General features: G+C 39.1%; 2 protein-coding genes across 2 annotated transcripts in view; one reads left to right on the forward strand and one right to left on the reverse strand.

The window, feature by feature from the left end:
* Positions 1-668: 668 nt before the first annotated feature.
* LOC128691888 (uncharacterized) lies at positions 669-20963 on the reverse strand. The gene is made up of 7 exons (XM_053780860.2): positions 20617-20963; positions 16922-17108; positions 13474-14084; positions 7089-7217; positions 6361-6580; positions 5409-5550; positions 669-3655 (listed from the first exon to the last, which is right to left on the reverse strand). The coding sequence occupies exons 1-7, from the start codon at positions 20863-20865 to the stop codon at positions 3379-3381; spliced, it is 1815 nt and encodes a 604-aa protein (XP_053636835.2). The 5' UTR covers positions 20866-20963; the 3' UTR covers positions 669-3378.
* The window catches only part of LOC128691887 (thioredoxin domain-containing protein 16-like), a 101481-nt gene continuing 100106 nt past the window's right edge, over positions 20554-21928 (forward strand). The window contains exon 1 of the mRNA XM_070100954.1: positions 20554-20599. The gene's annotated coding sequence lies outside the window, so the exon portion shown is untranslated. The remainder of the gene's footprint in view (positions 20600-21928) is intronic.

The following is a 21928-nucleotide window of genomic DNA, read 5'->3' on the forward strand; positions in this document are numbered from 1 at the left end:
CCTTCCACATCCCCCCCCCCCCCAGGCACTGTATAATTCTCCGGGTTTAGTGCTTCTCCCTTGATTATAATAATAATAATCCTAGAGGTACAATTATTATTACAATCATAACCCTCTACCTGTTATACTCTTCACCCTCACTGATCAGGCATTATTATACACCCCTCAAGGAATGTTCCTTGATGCTGGTGAGGGGCTCTTGATCTAGGGAATTGGATCTGTGCTCGTTCCCTGAATTGAGCCTAAATACCTTCCATCCCCCCCCCTACAGGCACTATAATCCTATGGGTTTAGTGCTTCCCCATGATTATATTATGTACAATCAAAATGAAGCACTAAACTCTGATCAGGCATATTACACCTAGCACACCCTACTCTGCAGTTCTGTATGACCCTAACAGGTTTAGTGCTTGCTTGTGATAATACAATCATTTCCCTCGAGGGAAGTTCTGATGCCAGTGAGAGGCTTTTGATCCGAGAAATTGGACTCGCCCTCCCCTTCCTTGGATTACACCTAAAAGCCTCCCCAGGCACTATATGACCCCTATGGGTTTAGTGCTTCTTCATAAATATTTTTTTTTTAGTGCTTCATAAATAATTATGATAGTCATAACCAGCTCCTATAGATACAACTTTGACTGTGTCTGTAGGGTTAATAACAGGCAAACTCAACTATTCATGACCTCCCAGTTTTATATAGAGGTCTTCCTTTCTTCTTACTACAATGAAAACTAGGTGCTAAACCCACAAGTCATACAGCACTGCTGCTTTTTTTTTTTTTAGACTTTTTCTATGATCTCTCAACTGCTGGTCCACAATAAATTAATATGTCAAAAGCACATTTGGCTTTCTGGTCATCTCACCATTGTTGTGTTGGGGAGACTGACCTCTTGCCTACATATTGGCTATACATCTCATGAATACCTCAGACAAATGACTGGCCAGTTTATCAGATTAACATTACCTTTCAATCCCACACTTGTCCAAACACTACAAATTTCACAATGCCACCTATAAAACTATGCAAAACTAAGGATATTTTCACCATACTCCCCTCAAGGAAGGTTCCTTGATGTTGGTGAGGGGCTCTTGATTTAGGGAATTGGATCTGTGCTCCAGTTCCCTGAATTAAGCCTGAATGCCTTCCACATCCCCCCCAGGCGCTGTATAATCCTCCGGGTTTAGTGCTTCCCCCTTGATTATAATAATAATTCACACCATATTACCATTACAATCATAGCTAAGTGCTAAACCCACTAGGGTCATACACCTCTGCCCTTGACACCACAAAGGATTCCTGATTCAAAGAACTGAAGCTGCTGTCTCTTGCCAAATCAAATTAAAATGCCTAACTTCCCAGGGTGCTGTGTGACTCCAGCACACTTTATTCTGGGATAATCACTAAACCCATAAGAGGTCACAGAACCTAGGGAATGGGAGGCATTCAGGTTTGCTTCCTGGAGACCAGCATCATGGCACTTCGTGAGAGGCATAACCCCTACAGGTTTATTATTATAATCGAAGAAAGCGTTATACCGACAAGGGTCATTCTGCGCTGCAGGGCAGAAAATAGAGCCAGGGCTATAAACAGCTAGGTGGAGAGGATCAGAGGTGAGGGAAGAAAAGGGCTGGTCCCTACAGGTTTAGTGCTTCTTCAAGGAAGAAAAAGGACAAGTCATTAGTCTATGACTGATGGGAATTTATCTCTTCCATGAGAAATACTCCTGATTTTCCCTGGTTAATACAAACTGTACTGGTGAAGGGTTTGAAGGACCTTAGGGTCCTTAATACCAGTTATTACATTGATGGGGAAATGCTAAACTCAGTCATACAATACCTGGGGGAATGGCAGTCAAGACTATTCAAGGAACTGGAACACAGGTACAATTCCTTATATCAAGAGCACCTCACCAATATCAAGTAACCTCTCTTGAGGAGCCTTGATAGCAGTGAAGGCCTCCCTATCCAAAGAACTGGGCCTGCCCTTTCCTTCCTTGGATCAAACCTGAATGTCTTTCATTCCACAGGTGCTATGACTACTATGGATTTAGTGCTCCTAAAAATATAATACTTTAAGAGCTAGAATGTATTGTGCTTTAACCGGTGATGTAATCTGTAGGAGTCTGAATGCCTTGCAAAATGGGACATTATTAAAAATCAGAAATAAACACTAAACCCACAAGGGTCATACAGGATAGGAAAATGGGAGAACATTTAATCAAAGGAAAGGAGTGCTAAACCCAAAAGCCCTTTACTGGCATCTAGGATCCTCCTTTGTGATGAGCAAGGGAAGAGAAAATTACTTGTATGCAGCTGGACATTCGGTCATTGTCTAGCACAGGGGTGGGGAGCCTTTTAATGTTGGAAGGCCGCAAGAAAGTTAGCTGTAATCCAATAAGGCCGTATTCAATAAATTTTGATTATACTGCAAATTATTATTATTATTATTATAATCAAGGGGGAAGCGCTAAACCCGGAGGATTATACAGCGCCTGGGGGGGGGATGTGGAAGGCATTCAGGCTTAATTTGGGGAACTGGAGCACAGATCCAATTCCCTAAATCAAGAGCCCCTCACCAACATCAAGGAACCTTCCTTGAGGGGATTATACTGCAAAATGTTTGTTACTTTACAAAAAGTTAATTATATAATAGCTCCAAGAAAAAAATTTATTCAGAAGGCTGCAGGTTCCCCACCCCTGGTCTCGCACATGTGACAATGATAGAAAGTTGCAGTATTTAACCCTTAAATGGTCCAAACGTATATATACGTTTTTTCAACATCTGAAAGTATGTAAAAAATGTAGATCTTTTTTTTTTTTGTTTTACATGTGAAAACGTGTAAAAAAAACTTTTATCTACATTTTTTTTTTGTTACATTTGAAAATATGTAAAAAAAGTAGATCTACTTTTGTAGTACTACGAATTTGAACGCCGATTTGTTTGGACCATTTAAGGGTTAAGTATAGCCATAAAATTAGTTGTCTTTCATATGATAACACTTTCAGCAATATAAACTTTTGGGTCTAATTAGTTTTCTACAAAATATTATAAACTGATACACTGTAGTCTCAGTGAATGATGATACCCAATTTCTTGTGCAATACCCCTCCTTGATGCTGGTGAGTGGCTCTTGATCCAAGGAATTGAACCTGTCGTCCCCCTCCTTGGATTTAGGGCTTTCCCCTAAACAAGTATAATAATAATAATTTAGTTAACTACAGTTGTATAATGATCTTTACAATGTAAATGAATACTGTAATCTTAATCATCCCACATTATTTAAATTCGTACAAAAGTGTAGGAATTACAAACTACCAGGTTCAATCTCAAGAAATTGAAAAAAGTTCTTATGCCACAACTTTAGTACTATTACACTACTAAAATTCTAAATTTTCTCTCATATGAAAATAAATATTATCCATTGCAAGCTTATTGGAAAGGGACACATCTTGCCATGAAGGAGAGGAAGTTTGGTTCCCTAAAAGGTTTAAGCACTGAGTTGTAAGTCGTTTGTAGTGGAGTTCATTCTGCTGATTTTGTTCAGAATGGTGCAACTTCCACAAAGTTCGATAGAGTCGAGTTTTCAATACCAAAATGCAAACATCCCACTCGGTTTGAGCAGCACCACTCACCCAGGACATTGCTTGTTCTAATCTGTAAATATAACGAGAACAAATTGAAATGTGTTATTATTATAATACGATGGAGTGAATGATGATGAAAGTTTTTCTTTTTCGGGTCACCCTGCCTTGGCGGGAGATGGCTGATGTGTTAATAATAAAAAAATTAATATAATGCAACAGATGATTAATTATTGTTTTTAAAACACACCAGGAGTTATAGCAGTTAAAATTATCAAGAATACAAATTAAAGACATAAAGAATTCATGTTTTGAAGTACAGTGGTACCTTGGGATACGAATTTAATTCGTTCCAGAAGGCTGTTTGAGTGCCGATACCGAACGAATCTGTTCCCATAAGGAATAATGTAAATTAGATTAATCCTTTTCAGACCCCTAAAAATACACTTACAAAAGCACTTACATAAATACACTTACATAACTGTTTGAGTTTTGAGCTGTTCGTATCCCGAGGTCCCACTGTACAGCAGTGTATACACATGTACATCAAAGAGAATGAATGCAATTTTTATTTTCTTACCATTCTGATTATTATACTCAAAAGAATTAACCAGCCCCTTATATTTCATGACAAACATTGCCAAGGTTTTGGATGTGAAAAGATGCAGATTTAAAAAACTCGTTAAAAACACGCACAAGAAAGCAGACGATCTAAGCATTTAATAATGCTAATATGGGGGCTATAATGTCTAACCCAAACTATGTTTACACACAAAGACCAAAATAAAGAGGAATCCTCTCAGAGTTCAGTGTTGAAGAGGCTTCCATTTTGTCACTAACAGGATTGTAGCACTTTAGCCCCAATGGATAGATGGTCTTCCAATTCCCTTCTCCTTCAGACCCACACTAATGAGGCTACATAAAACATGCCTGGATAAATACAAAGATAATTTTAACCTCAAATTTCTTGACATTTAGTAAAATGAAGCTAACTTAAAATAACCTTTCATACACAATGACATAGAATTCATTTTTTTTATGTTAATGAGAAACCATCTGAGAAATGGGGTAATCAGGTTTTATTAATGGGAAAGCACCAGGGAAATGGGATAATCAGGTTTTATTAATGGGAAAGCACCTGGGAAATAGGATGATTGGGTTTTATTAATGGGAAAGCACCTATGAAATGTGGTACTCAGGTTATAATAATGGGAAAACTCCTGGGAAATGGGGTAATCAGGTTATAATAATGGGAAAACACCTGGGAAATGGGGTAATCAGGTTTGATTAAAGGAAGAGACATTATCTATAATTCCTTGGGAAAAGGTACATCTCTCCTTGAAAGTTTGTTTCTAATATTGAACATCTGCCTCAAGGCCTTTATGCCAGCAAGTTATTTGTGACCAAAGGAACTGGACTTATCCTCCCATTCCTTGGATTGAACTTTAAGCCCCAGTGGGTTTAATGCTTCCCCCTGATTAAAATTAAGTAAACCTAATGTTAAAAATGCACATGTTTAAGATTTATTACAAGACTACATCATTAATAACATAGCTGTGCAACATTTTAAGGCTTTAATTTTAACAAGATGTCTTGAATGCCACAAGAAAAAACTTGGAAGTATTTTAGAGATTTGTTTTACAGGAAAGTGCTAACCCTGCTAACCCACATTGGCTCCAATCTAAGTTCATATAGTGGCACCTGCACACTGGCACACTTTAAATGTTCTTAAAAGAACTATAAATATCAAGAGAAACTTCTACAGCATTCCCTCAGAATAGGGAAAGATGCTGAGTCGTATATAAATTTAAACATTACTAACCCACCTGATGCATTCCTTGAGAGCATCCTTAACTTCTCCTATTTTGGCAAGAGCCTCAGTTCTGACAAGGCACGCAGCGGCTGTTGTGATGTACGATACCTTCAGTTCACAGGAACTATTGTAGAAATTGTTGTCGTCTAAGCCATCTTTAGGAACAAGTTACATGATATACTTTATTATTAATCAAAATCAAGCACTAAACCCATTAGGGTCATACACGATGATATATATAAACATTTATAATCTTTAGTGTCCTATGGACATTTTCCTTAATATACAATACAAGCAAAACTATAATTACATTGTACAGTGGACCCCCGGATAACGATCAGCTCCCAACTCGACCAATTATGTAAGTTTATTTTTGTAAGTGCTTTTGTAGGTGTATTTTTAGGGGTCTGAAAAGGACTAATCTAATTCACAATATTTTTTATGGGAACAAATTCGGTCTATAACGGCACCCAAACAGACTTCTGGATTGAAATAATATCGTTATGCGGGGGTCCACTGTATGTCTGCTGGATTTATGTGGGAGCGGTTAATGCAATAAAATCTCTCAAAATCAACTACATTCTTGATGGAAAACTTTAAAAGTAGTGGATCTAGATTAATAGCCAGATTTTGCGGGAAGGACTCGGTAATTAGAGCTCCCAGGGTTTCAGCTTGACTCCCATCTGTTCACCTATTTAAAGATAGTTACCAAGTGTTAGCACTGTTGTGGGTCTCAACCTAGGAAGAAATTGCCATGCAATATGCAAAAGAAAAGTTGAAATGGATGGATGGGCTGTGTATCATATATAATTCTGTGAACGGCACATTTGTAATACTATATTGTATATCCTACATACTAATGCTGGATAATTTGTCACTCCATTAAACTTTACAGTATTACAAGTCAAAGTCATTTTATAAATACACAACAGTCAGACGTTAAATACAATTTTAAAAATACGTACTTCTCTCTTTAAACTTGGATAATACCCTTAAGGCATTTTTACTTTCATTGCAAGTCATATGTGTAACAGCAGCCAGGAGAGAAACACACTCATATGTTGGCACCTCAGGTGCTTCATCCTCTGGCCTCAATAATGTCCTCAGCCTGGTAGATGATGGCACACATAGGCCTTCTAGATTCTCCAAGAGAAGGGTAAACTTATCCTTGGCTTCTTTGTACATCTGAAAATTTTACATGATTAATTATTACTATAATCAACACTAAGTGCTAAACCACCAGGGCTGCACAGCACTGATTTACACGATTAAATATAATAAGAAAGTATCAATTACTTATTTTAAAACATAGTTCTGCCATGTACAGAAACAAATGTTATATACTTTACCTCATTTTGAAAATTATAATTTTTAACTACCCAGTACAGTGGTGCCCCAAGTTTCGAACTTCCTTCATTCCAGAAGTCTGTTGGAGTGCTGTTACCGAATGAATTTGTTCCCACAAGGAATAATGTAAATTAGATTAGTCCTTTTCAGACCCCCAAAAATACACTTACAAATGCACTTACACTAATACACTTACATAATTGGTCGAGTTGGGAGCAGTTTGAAACTCGGGGTACTACTGTAATTAAAATACGTTACCATGGGGTTAACCATAATAATTTTTGACCTGTGGCTGAGCCTCTTTCACCAGCAACACTAAAATAACTGACACATTTTATACATTCACCTTTAACTGTAGGCACCTGCTGGCCAGTAGGTAGTGGGCACGAAGAGACAGGTTGACAGGTGTGTGATGCAGAGCCAAGATGGAGGCCTGTAGGTTCAATGGAGAAGGGCTGTCCTCCTCTTCTCCACTCTGAAGCATGATTATTACAATAAAAACTAAGCACTAAACCCACAAGGTACTCTGAAACAAGACATTGCATTATAATCATCAGGAAGTACCATATCTATAAGAGTATCACAGTTAATTGGAATCTTAAATAATCAGGACTGATCCAAGGAAGCTGAGATTAGCTCCAGTTCTTGGATCAAACCCCTTTAGCAGCACAAATGCATCCATCTTGAAGGGTGGGCCAGGTTACACTGTAATCAGGAAGCACTAAACCCATAGGAGCTATACAGTACATGAATAGGATGCTATCAGATTCATCCAAAGAAAGGGAAGGATAGGTTCTCTTCCTTGGATCAAGTGCCCCTTACAATGCAAACTAAGGGATACAAAGCATCACAGCTCAAGATAGACTACAACTAAGATTGCTCAAATGAGCAAAATTCATGAAAAAATGGTTCAAACTATACACCTAGAGAGAGGTGGATGAGAAAAAAAAATCTGTAAAGGTGGAAAATTTATTTAGCATACTGTGCCCATTTTTGTTTAATCAGGATTTCAAATGTACTGTATTTGATATCTAACAATACACAAAACCTACACTTTGGAGACAAACCTATGACATTTCAGTCCAACTTGGACCATTAGTCACACTGATTTATTAATGATCCAAGTCAGACTGAAACATCATGAGTTTCAGGCTGAAAATTATTTGTGTATTGTTAAATTCACAGTATTGTTGCTTCTTTAATAATAATAATAATAATAACAATCATATATTTTTAACAACGGCCATCTTCAAACAATGTAGGGTAACCAAAGAAAATACTATCACCATCATTCACTCTCACTATCTTGCCATAGTCCACATGCCCTTCCAAACTGCAATTATACCCACCCTTCCTTCAGAGTGAAGGCACTGTACTTAACACCTCCAGGATTCAAGTCCAGCTAACCAGTTTCCCTGAATTCCTTCACAAAATGTTACCTTGCTCCAACAGATAATCGAGTCTTGGCCAAAAACCATTTGCCTCCACTCACTATTATCCAACACACTCGCATATGTCTGCTGGATGTCAAAACCTCTCAAAACCTTTACCTCCCCTTCCTCCAATCTTTCCTAGGGCAACCCCTACCCCATTTTTCCTCCACAACAGATTTATACACCCTCTCTAAATGTCCAAACCACCTCAACTGGATAATACTTTTAGTAACCCTGCACCTCCTTCTAATCTCCAAGCTACGAACTGCCATTAAAGGATCATTTTATCTACTTTTCCACTGTCAATATTTTATACCATTTATCTCCATCATGAAGCCCTAAATCCTAAAGTGACAGCAACTATTGTAAAGGGTTTAGTAAGTTTGGGGTGCCAGAGGTAAATGATAATGGGGGGCCTTTGAACTTTGTATAGGTAGAGGTTTGGTAAAAGGAAATGCATATTTTAAGAAAAAGAGGATAAGTATACAAGATATGATATAGGGTGTAATGACAATAGTATCTTGGACTATGTATTGGTGGATAAAAGGTTGATGGGTAGACTTCAGGTTGTGCATGTTTATATAAGGGCAAAAGATGTATCAGATCCTTCAGTGAGAGTAAGAGAGAGATGGGAGAACAAGGAAAAATGGCATCAATGAGTAAAGAAGTGGAAGTTTATAAACTAGAGGAAGAGGTAGTTTGGGTAAGATACAAGCAACTATTGGGAGAAAGATGGGCTAGTGAGAGTATAGGGAATGAGGCTGAGAGTATGGGGCAGATTGAAATATGCTGTGTTAGGCATGTGTGCAGCAGTAGATTGTGGATATAGGAAGGTGGGTGAGAGGGAAGAGGAACAATTGGTGGAATGAGGTAAAGGAAAGTGGTAAAGGAGAAAAAGTTAGTATATGTGAGGTTTTAAGCAGAAGTGACATAAGGAGGGTGGAGTATATGGAGAGTAAAGAGGTTGAGAGAATGGTGGGGAAGTGTAAAAGGAGAGCAAACAAGTGAGTGAGGTTCTGTCAAATTTTGTGATTAAGAAAGTTTTAGTGAGATTAATAGTTTGAGAAAGCCTAAGGAACAAATGGATCTGACAGTTAAAGACAGAAGAGGAGAGATGAATGTATTAGGAAGATGGTGGGAATATTGTGAGCTGCTAAATGTTGATTACAGGGAGGCAGTGATTTCATGCCAGGGAGGTATATCCTTCAGGAGCGAGGAAGAGCCATATGTGAGGGGTGGATGAGGTAGTGGGTAAAATGAAAGGGAGTAAAGCAGCTGGAATTGATAGCATCAGTTATGTCAACGTGACAGTTTTTACAAAATTGGACATTCAACAGTATACTTTAGAAAGTCTCTGGTTATGCAGAGCAAACAGTGGCCAGAGCATTTATAGAACGCTTCCAATGGGGACTAAGGTAGTGCATGGGCATCATGGTCCATATGGTTGCAAACCAGTCTGAGTGAAAGGAGAGAAGGGGAGGGGAAGTATACAGTGGACCCACGCCTTACGATATTATTTCATTCCAGAAGTCTGTTCGGGTGCCGTTAGAGACCGAATTTGTTCCCATAAGGAATATTGTGAATTAGATTAGCCCATTTCAGGCCCCCAAAAATACACGTACAAAAGCACTTACAAAAATACACTTACATAATTGGTCGAGTTGGGAGCTGATTGTAAGGCGGGGGTCCACTGTATAGTATTTTGGAAGATGGGAATGGCCTAAAAAATTAGGAACCCTTGAGTGTTACAATGGTGCAATGTGACTACATAAAGGCTTTCTGGACAACCTAAATGTTTTCCACAGAACCCTTCGGGGCATCTAGGAAGCACAGCTGTTGAAGCAGATTATATACGCCCACCATATTACATTTATAATTCCATATATGCAATACCTGCAGGGGACATACAGTGCCTGGGGAGTGAGAGGCAATCAGGTTCCATTCAAGGATAGGACAGGTAGAATCCCTTGAATAAGTGCCCTTCATTATCCTTTAAAGGCACAGGGAAAAGGAATGGAGTCTTACAGCAGAAACAGTGGAGGGGAAAAGGACAACATATAAAGTATGAAGGGTGTGCTGAAGAGGTCAGTTTGTTTCACAAATAAGTATTAGTGAAGTGTTTGCATTTAAGGTGGACATTCTAAGGCTGTCCTCCAGAGCCTAGTCTAGGGAAGATTAATTTTGAATGGAGAAATTTCCCTGCATGCCCTTTCACAATAAAAATGTTACAAAAATACATCCAGTAAAACTTGCACAAGGCTATGTGGGATTTCTAGATTCAGGCATGAAAGGGCTACAATGGCAGCAAAAAAAAATCAAGTCTGGCACAATAGAGTACACAAAACGTGTCAAGGAACAAAGTGATGAGAGTTTTGGTTTGTGGGTACTTGCCTATATGTGGCTGCAGGGGTAGTTTCAGCTTCTAGCTCTGCCTCTCAACTGGCTTGCCAGATTCACTCCTAGCCTTATGGGCCATATCATACCTGTTCTTAAAATTATGCACAGAATCTGTGGAGGGCATTGACCCCCAAAACCCTCTCCAGGTATACCTCTTATCAATTTCATTTCACTTCCCAACGACCTTGAGACTGCAGAATTACTGCATATCATGGTCAGGAAAGTGGTGTAACTTCCAGCTGCACCCCTGAGTACCTGTCTCCAATAGCCTGTCCTTTTCTGCCCGGTAAAGGGTTAATGCCTCATTTTTGTATGTCTCTCCTGGTCCTTCTGTCTTTAAATTGTTCTCCTGTGACCTTTCCTTGTAGCTCATACCCCTTAGCTCTGGAACCAGTTTTGTCACATACTGCTGCATTTTTCTCGTTTCTGAACATGCTTGTGGGTTCTATATTGGTGCTTTGTGTGCCAAGATGGGTCTGCTGTCGTATAAAGTACAAGGAACAACTGTTAGAGATTCTTGAAGGCCACTCTGATTTGCCATGTGAGCATTGGCTGCAGAGGTTTTTCAGTTGATGATAGCCTTGGGCAATATGCTTAATCCCAGGTCCTGTGTGTGCAGTCTGCAGCCTCTCTCCAATTGTCTGGCCCTTTCTCTAGCCTTTTTTAACCTTGCATTTGCTGGAGTTTAATTCAAGCAACCAATTATCTGACCAGCCCTGCAGTTTGTCCACATCCTTCTGCAGATTTTTCCATCCACTTCTTTGTATTCTCAAATAGTTCTAACCCTTTCTGGGTCGAGAGGCCCTCTCCTAAACTTGTTCTCAGGGTCGGAAATTTTTCGGAAAATTTTTTTTTTTCTTATGAAAAGATAGAGAATCTTTTCCCGATCATAATGACACCAAAAGTATGAAATTTGATTTAAAACGGAATTATGCTCTCGTGAAGTTAGCGGTCTCGACGATGTTTACGCATCCTCGATTTCGCCCACTTTGAGCCCTATTTTCGGCCAATTCTATTGTACTAGTCGACAAAAATCATAACTATTTCGCTAGAACTCCATTTTTTCTATTAAATGAGTACAAGAAACCACCCATTTACCAATTTCAACTATCCAATAAAGTGGTCAGAAATTAGCAATTTTGCCAATTTCACACAAATTTCAAGATGCCAATTTTCAAATAAGGTCCAGAATAAACAAGACAGACATTCCTGGCACTAATATAACATTTTCTCTGTTCATTACTCATGTCCCCAAGCCCCTCTTACATTTCTTTTACTTTCAACTTTGAATTTTTATTCTCACAAAAAATAGATTTACTGTTATGCAGACTACTTCATTAGTGTAGAAATGGTATAAATAATATCAGTGCACTTGTGAAAGAATATTAGACTCACCAGTTGATGTGTATTGGACGCGTAGCATTTGTTTACTTTTGAACTTTGGCAAAAATCGAATTATCTCAATTTCTGTAATGTCTCCCATTCTATAAAATGAGACCAGGAAAACTAGAATACAACCATAAACACCATACGAAAATACAGTGCAAAGTCGCTGTTTTAAACCGAAAACATGGTCAAAGTTTTTTTTTCTCATTATGCACTGTGTGCTGCAGGATTTTTTTTATACTGTGCACACTGACCACAGACCCATTCTTTTGTATGTAGGCCTACCAGCTTTCTCTCGCTAGATTTGAAGGAGCTAGAATTTAGGCGTACAAGTATGTCAATAACCCTAGTGCGTCAGCTGTACTAGTACGTCGGAAACCTTACAAGGGTTAAATCAGCAAACAGATACATCTAACAGATTATATTAGTAATACTATCTATTTCTACAAGAACATGTAAAAAGTATACAGGCCTTGCTGACATCAACGACACACTACTGTACTATATAGAAAACTGCTCGTTATGCAGAGCATTTCGGGTAAATTGTTAGTTTTGTCCCAGGATGCAACCCACACCAGTTGACTAACACCCAGGTACCCATTATTACTGATGGGTGAACATGGACAACTGGTGTAAGGAAACATGCCCAATGTTTCCACTCTTTGCCAGGAATTGAACCTGATCCCTCAACGTGTGATACGAGAGCTTTTTCCACCAGGCCACCATAATACACAAAGTCCATGTGATTAATTCAACAGTATTAATTATAAGTTAACCAGTTATAACTATGCTACCAAACTAGCCAATATATTTCAAGTTGAAGGGGGGGGGGAGTGAGGCACTGCCGATACAAGGGCAATGCAGTTGGTAGCTACAGCTACTTGTTTGGGGGAAAGATCACAATTATGGGTAAGTGCTAAACCCATATGGGTTATATAGCACAAAGAAAATGAAATTTTTGATCAATAGGAGAGGCTGGATGGTACGAGAGACAAAACTTCCATTCAAAATTTCCTCAAACACAGGTAAGAGAAATTCAGTAATACCTTCATTTCTTTATTAAAAAAAAATATATATATATATACACAGGTCAACCATAAAAGGCAGCCCTGAAAGACCCATACAGGTTCAGTATCTTTCAGAATATATCAATAAAAAGGACAGACTGTAGATAAACCAAACCTCCCAGTAAGGTACTATCACTGTGATGGGAGGCACTTCAACCCTACCACAGTGGTAGTTCCTACCTCGGAAATTATGAATTACACTCCTAGGCCATTTACACTGGATTTTAGACACCCTAGGAACTTTAACAGTGCCACTTACCTACTTCATTGCTTTTTACCTCCCAGGTCATCCATGTAGCAATCACAGCTGCAAACTGGATGAGTGTGAAATCTCTAGTCATGACTTAAACTACATGTACCAGAGACACACCCATCTAGTCAACCCTGCATTTCAAATAACCACCATTCCAATATACATAATGCTTATAAAAAAATTACAGATACTTACTGCCATCAACAGGGACAATGTCTCGAGTTCTGCACTGCAAAGATCTAAACTGTAGAAAACTTGAGCTATGTTGTAGATAGCAGAGACACATTTCTGACTCTTATCAACAGCTGCTTGAAGTTTTAATAATGCTGTATGAGGTTTTCCTAATTTTAAAAGGCAAAGTCCTGTAAGCCAAAATATCCATCCTTGTAGGTCTGCTCCACATTCAGATTGTGGAATACAATGCAAGCAATTTAGGCTTTCTTCAAAATTCCCTTTCTTGTAGAGCTGGCTTCCATGGAGAAATTTTACTGTGGAACCAATGTATCCACCTTCAAAATCCACATTAACTGTATCACCTCCGAGCATCATGGCCGAGTAAAAAAGGAGACCATTCAGTGCAGATACATCTTCAGTGCAGCCAGCTGCATCCATCAGCCATACAGGAGTAGTAGTGTTAAACCATTTTTTCTCCCAGGTAAGAGTCTCTCGTAGTTCAACAATATCACATCCGGGGGGTAGAAGGTTGGCACGTAATAATAATAATGTTGAGACAGCACTGCACTTCCATTCACATTTCAACATGTGAATTAAACTTGAAAATTCTGCACTGCCTCCATCTTCAAACCCTGCAAATTAAAATTTTAATATTACTATATTACATAAAATATTCATTAGTATAAAAATGCATTTTACACTTAGTAAGGCTCCTAAGATTAGTGTTAACTAAATATTCCTGGAGTAACAAGTCTAACATTAGTTTTTTTTTTTTAATTTAACCCTTAAATTGTCCAAACGTAGATCTACATTTTTTTTTTTGTTCTTTCTTATGGGGAAATCAAAGTCGGAGCACTACGCATAAAAACATAGATCTATGTTTGGACAGTTTAAGGGTTAATGCACTCCCACAACCATCCCGTGGGCAGTAGTCAAAAGATTAATGGGCACATAATGTGTCCAGGTGGGCCTCAGTTTTGGCAGCTAAGTTATAATGGTAATTAACCCTTTGAGGGTCCGTGCCGTAGATCTACGGCTTTACGTTGAGAGTACAAACCATAGATCTACGTCATGAGCTCAGCTCACTCTGATAAGCTGTGAGCGGTAAATTTTGGCCTAGATATGAAAGAATACATCTATGTGGTATGTGTGCACCACATAAAACAAATCCTGCAGCACATAGTGCATAATGAGAGAAAAAAACCTGAGACTGTAATTTTTTATAAAAACAGCAACTTTCCAGTGTTTTTTTCGTATGTTTTTTTGTAATTGCATTTGTGATTTCTTGGTCTCATTTGATAGAATGGAAGATATGTTACAGAAACAGAGATGATTTTGATTGGTTTTAGTACTGGAAATGACTTGAAACTGAGCTCAAAGTAGCGGAAATGTTAAATTTTTGCCAATGTTCAAGAGTAAACAAATGACCTCACACATCTAATACTGTACATGCCTGCTGGTGGGTCTAATATAAGTTCACAAATGTGGTGATATTATTTATACAATTATTACAATATTGCATAACAGTAAATCTTCTATTTTTTGGTTTGAATAAAAATTTATTATGTGAATAAAAAATCAAAATGGAATTCATTAGTAAAGCCTGAAAACAAAACTATTGAACAGAGGAAATGTTAGTTTAGTGCCAGGAATGCCTGCATTGTTTATTCTGGACCCTATTTTGAAATTGGAGTATTTTGAACTTTGCATTAAATTGGCCAAATTACCAATTTCCGGTCACTTTATTTTGTAGTTTAAACAGTTGACTCGGCGAATTCTTGTGCTCAATCGGTAGAATAGAAGTAATACTAGTGAAATAGCTAAGAATTTGGTTGACTGAAATAATGTAATTGACCAAAAATGGGAGTCAAAGTCGGCAAAATCATCGATTCGTAAATATCGCTGACACATAAAAATTTGCAAGAGCATAATTTTGTCAAATTTCCATCAAATTTCGTACTTTTTGTTTTATTACCTTCAGAAAAAGATTCTCTAGCATTTCATAAGAAAAAATAAAAAAATTATTTTTTGAAAACTCTTGGACACTGGTGCACACTTTGAAATTTGGCCTCTTGACCCTGAAAGGGTTAACTATATTTACACATTTACTCCCCTCCATACTGCACATATTTGCTATTTCTAAAATACCCTTAAGTGAAAGGTGAGAAATGCTTTCCTACAGCTGCTGAATTTCAACGTCCAATTTTAATTGCTTTTAGTCTATTTTTTTTATTACATTTATACATGAATTTATTCACTAATCTAAAATCCTAGATTGCTCTAGACATTCCATAAATTCCAAGATTCTCTTAGCTCCAGCCATGTCTAAAACGGTGGGATAAATCCATGGGAAGATGCACTGTAAAAAGACCAGGCATTTTCTGCAAGCAGGTTGTCTATGTACAAGGTAGGTGTGCAGTATCAGTCTACAAAGAATAGTAGTCACAGGTATGTCTGGGCACACTATAGAGCCTTTTTTCATTACCAGAGTCTATATATGCCCTGAGCACTGACAATCCTCTATAAGTTGGTTTTATAACAAACCAAATCATTAAAAATAATATATATAGTGTACATTATATTCAAAGCCTACATCAAAAAGGTTCCATGAAAATAGTGTGCTTGCTTTGCTTAGCCTAGCATTCGACAGAGCAATATACATTCAGACAATGATACGTCTCCTCAGGGTGTAATTCTTGTGACAATATACCCACTTATCAGTGTTCAATCAATCTGACTCCTTTATTCTATTAAGCTTTATTATAGTGAAGATACATTACTGCCTTCTCTTAGCAATATATTTGGCAAAACAGATAATTAATTTTTCCACTTCTCCTATCCAAGATAAAACAGGCTAGTTTTTTAGTGGAAGTTCTGAATTAGTGTTGGGCTGCGCATGTCTTAATTTGCCATTTTATTGAGAACTGGACGTTAATTATTTTAGCCATAGTAGAATAAAACAGGGCAGTTTTTCTTCGATAAATCCAGACCCTCCCCCATTCCCAGTTCACTGAACACTTCCTAAAGGAAAAAATCCACCGACTAGAAGCCAGGATGAACTTCAAAGAATTACAATTTACACATTCTATACAAACATTTAATTTTAGAGTAGTGTATGTGCGAGATTCCAATGGCAACTGTTAAATAAATGGATAAATGAACTGATGGAAATAGAAAGTGAAATCAGGCCAACTGAATACTGACAAAATATTGAAGGTACTGTATCAGAGGGACCTAGGAGTTGAAAATTAAATAAGCAAATTACAGAGGATGGAACATTATGAGCATAGCTCTCATACTGTAGCTATAAGTAAGAGAATTTAGGCACAGGTACACAAGTACAATTATTATACATAGCAACATGTGTTAATTACCTAGGATTATAAAGTTTGTTTTAAAAGTACCCTTGGATGCTATGCAAAATAAGCAAAAGGCCATAAGCAGGTAAAATGAAAAGTTTGCCACTTACATCTTTCAAAGAAATCAGCAACAACTCCTTTGATCAAAAGCAAATTGCACTGCCCAGGGAAGGACATTGCCATGTATAATATTGTAATAACCAATTCACACTCTTCATCAAAGCTGCTGCATGTTGGAGATGACAAGAACTTTGTCGATCCAAGATCAAGCAATCTTGTAATTGATGCCTCACAGGCCTGAGAAGAGAATCAAATAATCTGCCATCAACAACAAAAAAGGCACAATAGCATGACTGGAGCAATACATAAATAACCACACACAGGAAGGAGGAGCTATACATTAACGTTTCGGTCCGACCTGGACTATGTGTGGGCTATTTGTGAATTTGCCACTGCTTAAAATGGCCTAACCTACTATTTTTAAATTAATGCTACTGGTTAAGCTGCATAAATGAACATACATTAGTACAGTGGTACCTCGGGATACGAACAGCTCAAAACCAGAACAATTATGTAAGTGTATTTACATTAGTGCTTTTATAAGTGTATTTTTGGGGGTCTGACAATGATTGTAACGTAATTTACATTATTTCTTATGGGAACAAATTCGTTCGGTATTGGCACTTGAAACAGCCTTCTGGAATGAATTAAGTTCATGCCCCGAGGTACCACTGTAAAAAAAAAAAAATCATGTTTACTCTTCACAATCAGTCTTGCCAGACGTTTAAGTCACAGCTCTAAAAATGCCCAAGATGACTGATGAGAGCATACAAGGTCATAAAAGCAGAAACGAAGAGAATTTTTCTTACCTGCAACAGGTATAGAAAGATGTAAACTGAGAAAAGTGGAGCTGAAGGGATACTAGCAATTTTTTCTTTGCAAACAGCAATAGACCAATGGAATGAATTAACCATTAAATGGTCCAAACGTATATATAAGTTTTTTCAACATCTGAATCTATGTAAAAAAATGTAGATCTTCTTTTTTGTTTTACATTTGAAAACGTGTAAAAAAAAACTTATCTACATTTTTTTTGTTACATTTGAAAATATGTTAAAAAAAGTAGGTCTACTTTTGTAGCACTACGAATTTGAACGTCGGTTTGTTTGGACCGTTTAAGGGTTAAAAGAACGAAAGCAGTACAAATTATATAATGAACAATTTACTGAAGACCTTAACAAATTTGATTGCTTCTTCTCTCTTTTTTGTCAAATATGGACAAGCAACTAAGTGATTAATTGAAGTACTGTACTGAGATATGGAGAATACAAGTGGAAGACAAGTACGTATAAATAATGGATATTTAATTATAAATCTAATGCTGATATCAAAACAAGAAATTAAAAGTCAAGTTACATTTATAGAAACCATGAAATTATATATATATAAAAAAGGGGCTAAATCCAGAAAATATGAAAGTCAAGTCCCTAATAAGACTAAAGTTTATGCAGGTACACAAATACAGTTACATAAATTATCATACATAGCAGCATATGTGTAGAGAACCTGGGATAACCCAAAAAAGTCAGAAGGTAAGGAAAGTATAATAAGTTTATTTAGGTACAAGCCCACACAAGTACAGTGGACCCCCGGTTAACGATATTTTTTCACTCCAAAAGTATGTTCAGGTGCCAGGACTGACCGAATTTGTTCCCATAAGAAATATTGTGAAGTAGATTAGTCCATTTCAGACCCCCAAACATACACGTACAAAAGCACTTACTTAAATACACTTACATAATTGGTCGCATTCGGAGGTAATCGTTATGCGGGGGTCCACTGTATAATTATCATGCATAGTAATGTGTAAATTACCTAGGATAACCCAAAATGTCAGACGGAGGGACTTATTTTCGTTAGGGTCCTTATCATTTCAAGACTACCTACCTACCTAGAGGGTATTCCAGGGATCAACGTCCCTGCGGCCGGGAAAGTTACAATAGAAATCAGTCATGTTTATAACCTTAAGTTAAAACAGCTAAGTAACTCAACTGTGCTAAAATCAGTTAGGTTCAATCCAAGATGGGAAAGACATCCAATTCCTAGGATAAGAAGCTCCCCCACCTGCAACATGGAACCTACCTCGAGGGAAGTAGATTGGGAGGTTTTAGACAAGTGGAAGAACCGTGTAAAGTTAAGAGGGATCAAAGCTAGCACCTAAGTAAGCTTAATGCAAGTGATGACCAAAAGAGAAGCAAGTTGGTCCATTTTTTTTTTTAGAGCTATCCTAGGTAACGCACAATATGTATGTTAATTGTACATGTGTACCTGTACATAAACAAACTTACTAGTGGCATTTAAAGGTTTACCTAGTATGGGCCAACAAGTCTGAAGTGCTCGGGTAGGTTCACGGTATTCCGAGTTAAAAAAAACCAAGTACGTAGATGCAAAGACTAATACACGTAGCCAGAATCTATCCTACAATAGATCAGCATTTCTATTTATAATATTAGAAATACTGCAGTAAGCCTACTAGCTTAGGACTGTGTTAGGCCATACTGAGCAAACACCATCGAGCATTTTCTTTAGCTCAACATTAAATCCCGATCCTTAAGTTTACGATTGGATAACTTAAATAAATTATGAAACTAAATTTACTCGTTAACTAATATTCAATACAATAGATAAAATATTCATCAATATTAAATGCAAAACGTAAAACTAAGCAGAAAAAATATAAATTTGTAGTCTAGGGTAGTCGAACCTAGCCTAGCCTAGGCCTCATTCAAAATCCATATTAAAAATGCTGAAAATCATTAAAATGCAGTAGGAACAATACAGTAAACAATTAAAAGTCTAGTAATTCCTAGTCTTATTATTATTAATGTATTAAACAAAATAGATGAGATTTAACTAAAGTAGGCATATACAACTTCAGCCAATATTCCACGTTAAGCCTAGATCTAGGATGACTAAAAGCAAAACAAATGTAAATTCTAAGCATAAGTATAATATAAAATGGGAAAATGCTGCCAATAAACACAGGTCAGCTTAGCCTAGCGAAGGCTAGGCTAGGCTAGCCTCTATGCTACTAATTATAAATACTAAAATTATAATTAAAAAAATAAAAAGGAATATGTCACCAATACACACAGATCAGCCTACTCCGGCCTGGCCTTCCCCGGCCTAGCCTGGCCTGTCCTTCCCTGGCCTAGCCTGGCCTCCATGCTACTAGATCTATGATTAAGCAAATCAGCATAAATATAATATACAAATTGTATTAATACAGTAATTATAGCAGTAAATCTAGTAATATGTGGTGTGGGAGTCATGGAAGAGTCTTCCTGGTCTGGCCTGGCCTGGCCTGGTCTGGTCTGGTCTGCTACTAGACCTATGTTAAAACAAGTAAATTAACATAAATACAATAGGTAATTGATATTAATACAGTAATTATAGTAATATATGATGAGGGAGTCATAGGAGAAAGTCTTCCTGGCCTAGCCTGGCCTGGCCTAGCCTGGTCTGGCCTAGCCTAGCCTGCTACTAGACCTATGTTAAAACGAGTAAATCAACATATATACGAGAGATAATTGGTATTAATACAGTAATTATAGCAATATATGGTGTGGGAGTGATGGGAGAGAGTCGTCCTGGTCTGGGCTGACACATGGCATCCAAGACGCATTTATTTAAGCTTGGCGCCGCCAACATGGCGCCAATTTCATACATGGAGCGTGGCGGCGGCGGCGGCAGCGGCGGCACTGGAAAAAATCAAGTTCCTTGTGGAGGTTAATGTGATACTTACCAGGACATGTTGGGCGAGACGTCTGAGGGAGGCGGCGGCGGCGGCAGGGCGGCAGGGAGGCAGGAACGCCGCCGGTTTGAACGTGGCGGCGGCGGCGGCGGCGGTGGCAGTGGCCGTTACCACGCCACTCCTTTGTTCAGAGTGGCGGCGGCGGTTGTGCCCTCCCCCGCCACTGTCCTCCCTCCCTCCCCTGCCACTCAGCCCTCCTCTCCCCGCCGCCAGGGTGGCAGCCTCCCTGCAAGCACACATTGCATGCCAGGGATGGCAGGGTGATGGAGGTGATGGAGGGTCGTGGAGGACCTGTGGTGATGGTGGCTTGTTCAGCACTGATACTCCCTCCTCCACGATGCTCTCCCTCCCTCCCAGCCCTCTCTGGCCCTCCCTCTCCCACCCCGACCCATCAGACCTCCCTTTTCCCACCCATCTATTAGTCACCCTCCTCCCAGTCCTTCCTACCTCCCTCCTTCACTAACCCTCCCTCAGCCCCTCACCCTTCCTCAGCCACTCACTAACCCTCCCTCAGCCCCTCACTAACCCTAACTCAGCCCCTCACCAACCCTAACTCAGCCCCTCACCAACCCTCAGCCCCACACCCACAGCCCCTCACCAACCCTCAGCCCCTCACACTCAGCCCGTCACCCTCAGCCCCTCACCAACCCTCAGCCCCTCACCCTCCCTCAGTCCCTCACCAACCCTCATCCCCTCACCCTCCCTCAGCCCCTCACTAACCCTCCCTCAGCCCCTCACTAACCCCCTTCCCTTACTACCACCCTGACTCCCCACCATTAGTCACCCTCCACCCCTCCCTCCCACGGCCCCTCACAAACCCTCCCTCTCTCCCTTCCATTACTCACCCTCCACCCCGCCCTTCCTCCCTCACTCCACCCCTCTCCTTCCTCCATCATTCACCAACCCCCTCAAAACCCCTTCCTCCCGTACATAAGTCACCCCCACTCCTTCCCTTCTTTTCCTCCATTATTTTCCCTCCACTTCCTCCCAACCATCCCTCACTAACCCCTCCATCACTCCCCTACCATTACACCCCAACCCCACCACATCCTCCCTCCCTCAATACCTCCCCCTACAGACCTCCACATCCTCAATACCTCCCCCTACAGATCTCCACATCCTCCCTCAATACCTCCCCCTACAGATCTCCACATCCTCCCTCAATACCTCCCCCTACAGACCACCACATCCTCCCTCAATACCTCCCCCTACAGACCTCCACATCCTCCCTCAATACCTCCCCCTACAGACCTCCACATCCTCAATACCTCCCCCTACAGACCCCCACATCCTCCCTCAATAC

The sequence above is a fragment of the Cherax quadricarinatus genome, chromosome 75, assembly GCF_038502225.1.
Source record: "Cherax quadricarinatus isolate ZL_2023a chromosome 75, ASM3850222v1, whole genome shotgun sequence".
Taxonomy (NCBI): domain Eukaryota; kingdom Metazoa; phylum Arthropoda; class Malacostraca; order Decapoda; family Parastacidae; genus Cherax; species Cherax quadricarinatus.

Coding starts and splice junctions, on each gene's coding strand:
- LOC128691888 (XM_053780860.2), bottom strand. CDS start 20,865: ATGTGTGCTTGCAGGGAGGCTGCCACCCTGGCGGCGGGGAGAGGAGGG. Junction 14,085..16,921: donor TGCTGATTTCTTTGAAAGAT/GTAAGTGGCAAA, acceptor TTTAATTTGCAG/GGTTTGAAGATGGAGGCAGT. Junction 3,656..5,408: donor GCTCTCAAGGAATGCATCAG/GTGGGTTAGTAA, acceptor TTATATTTACAG/ATTAGAACAAGCAATGTCCT.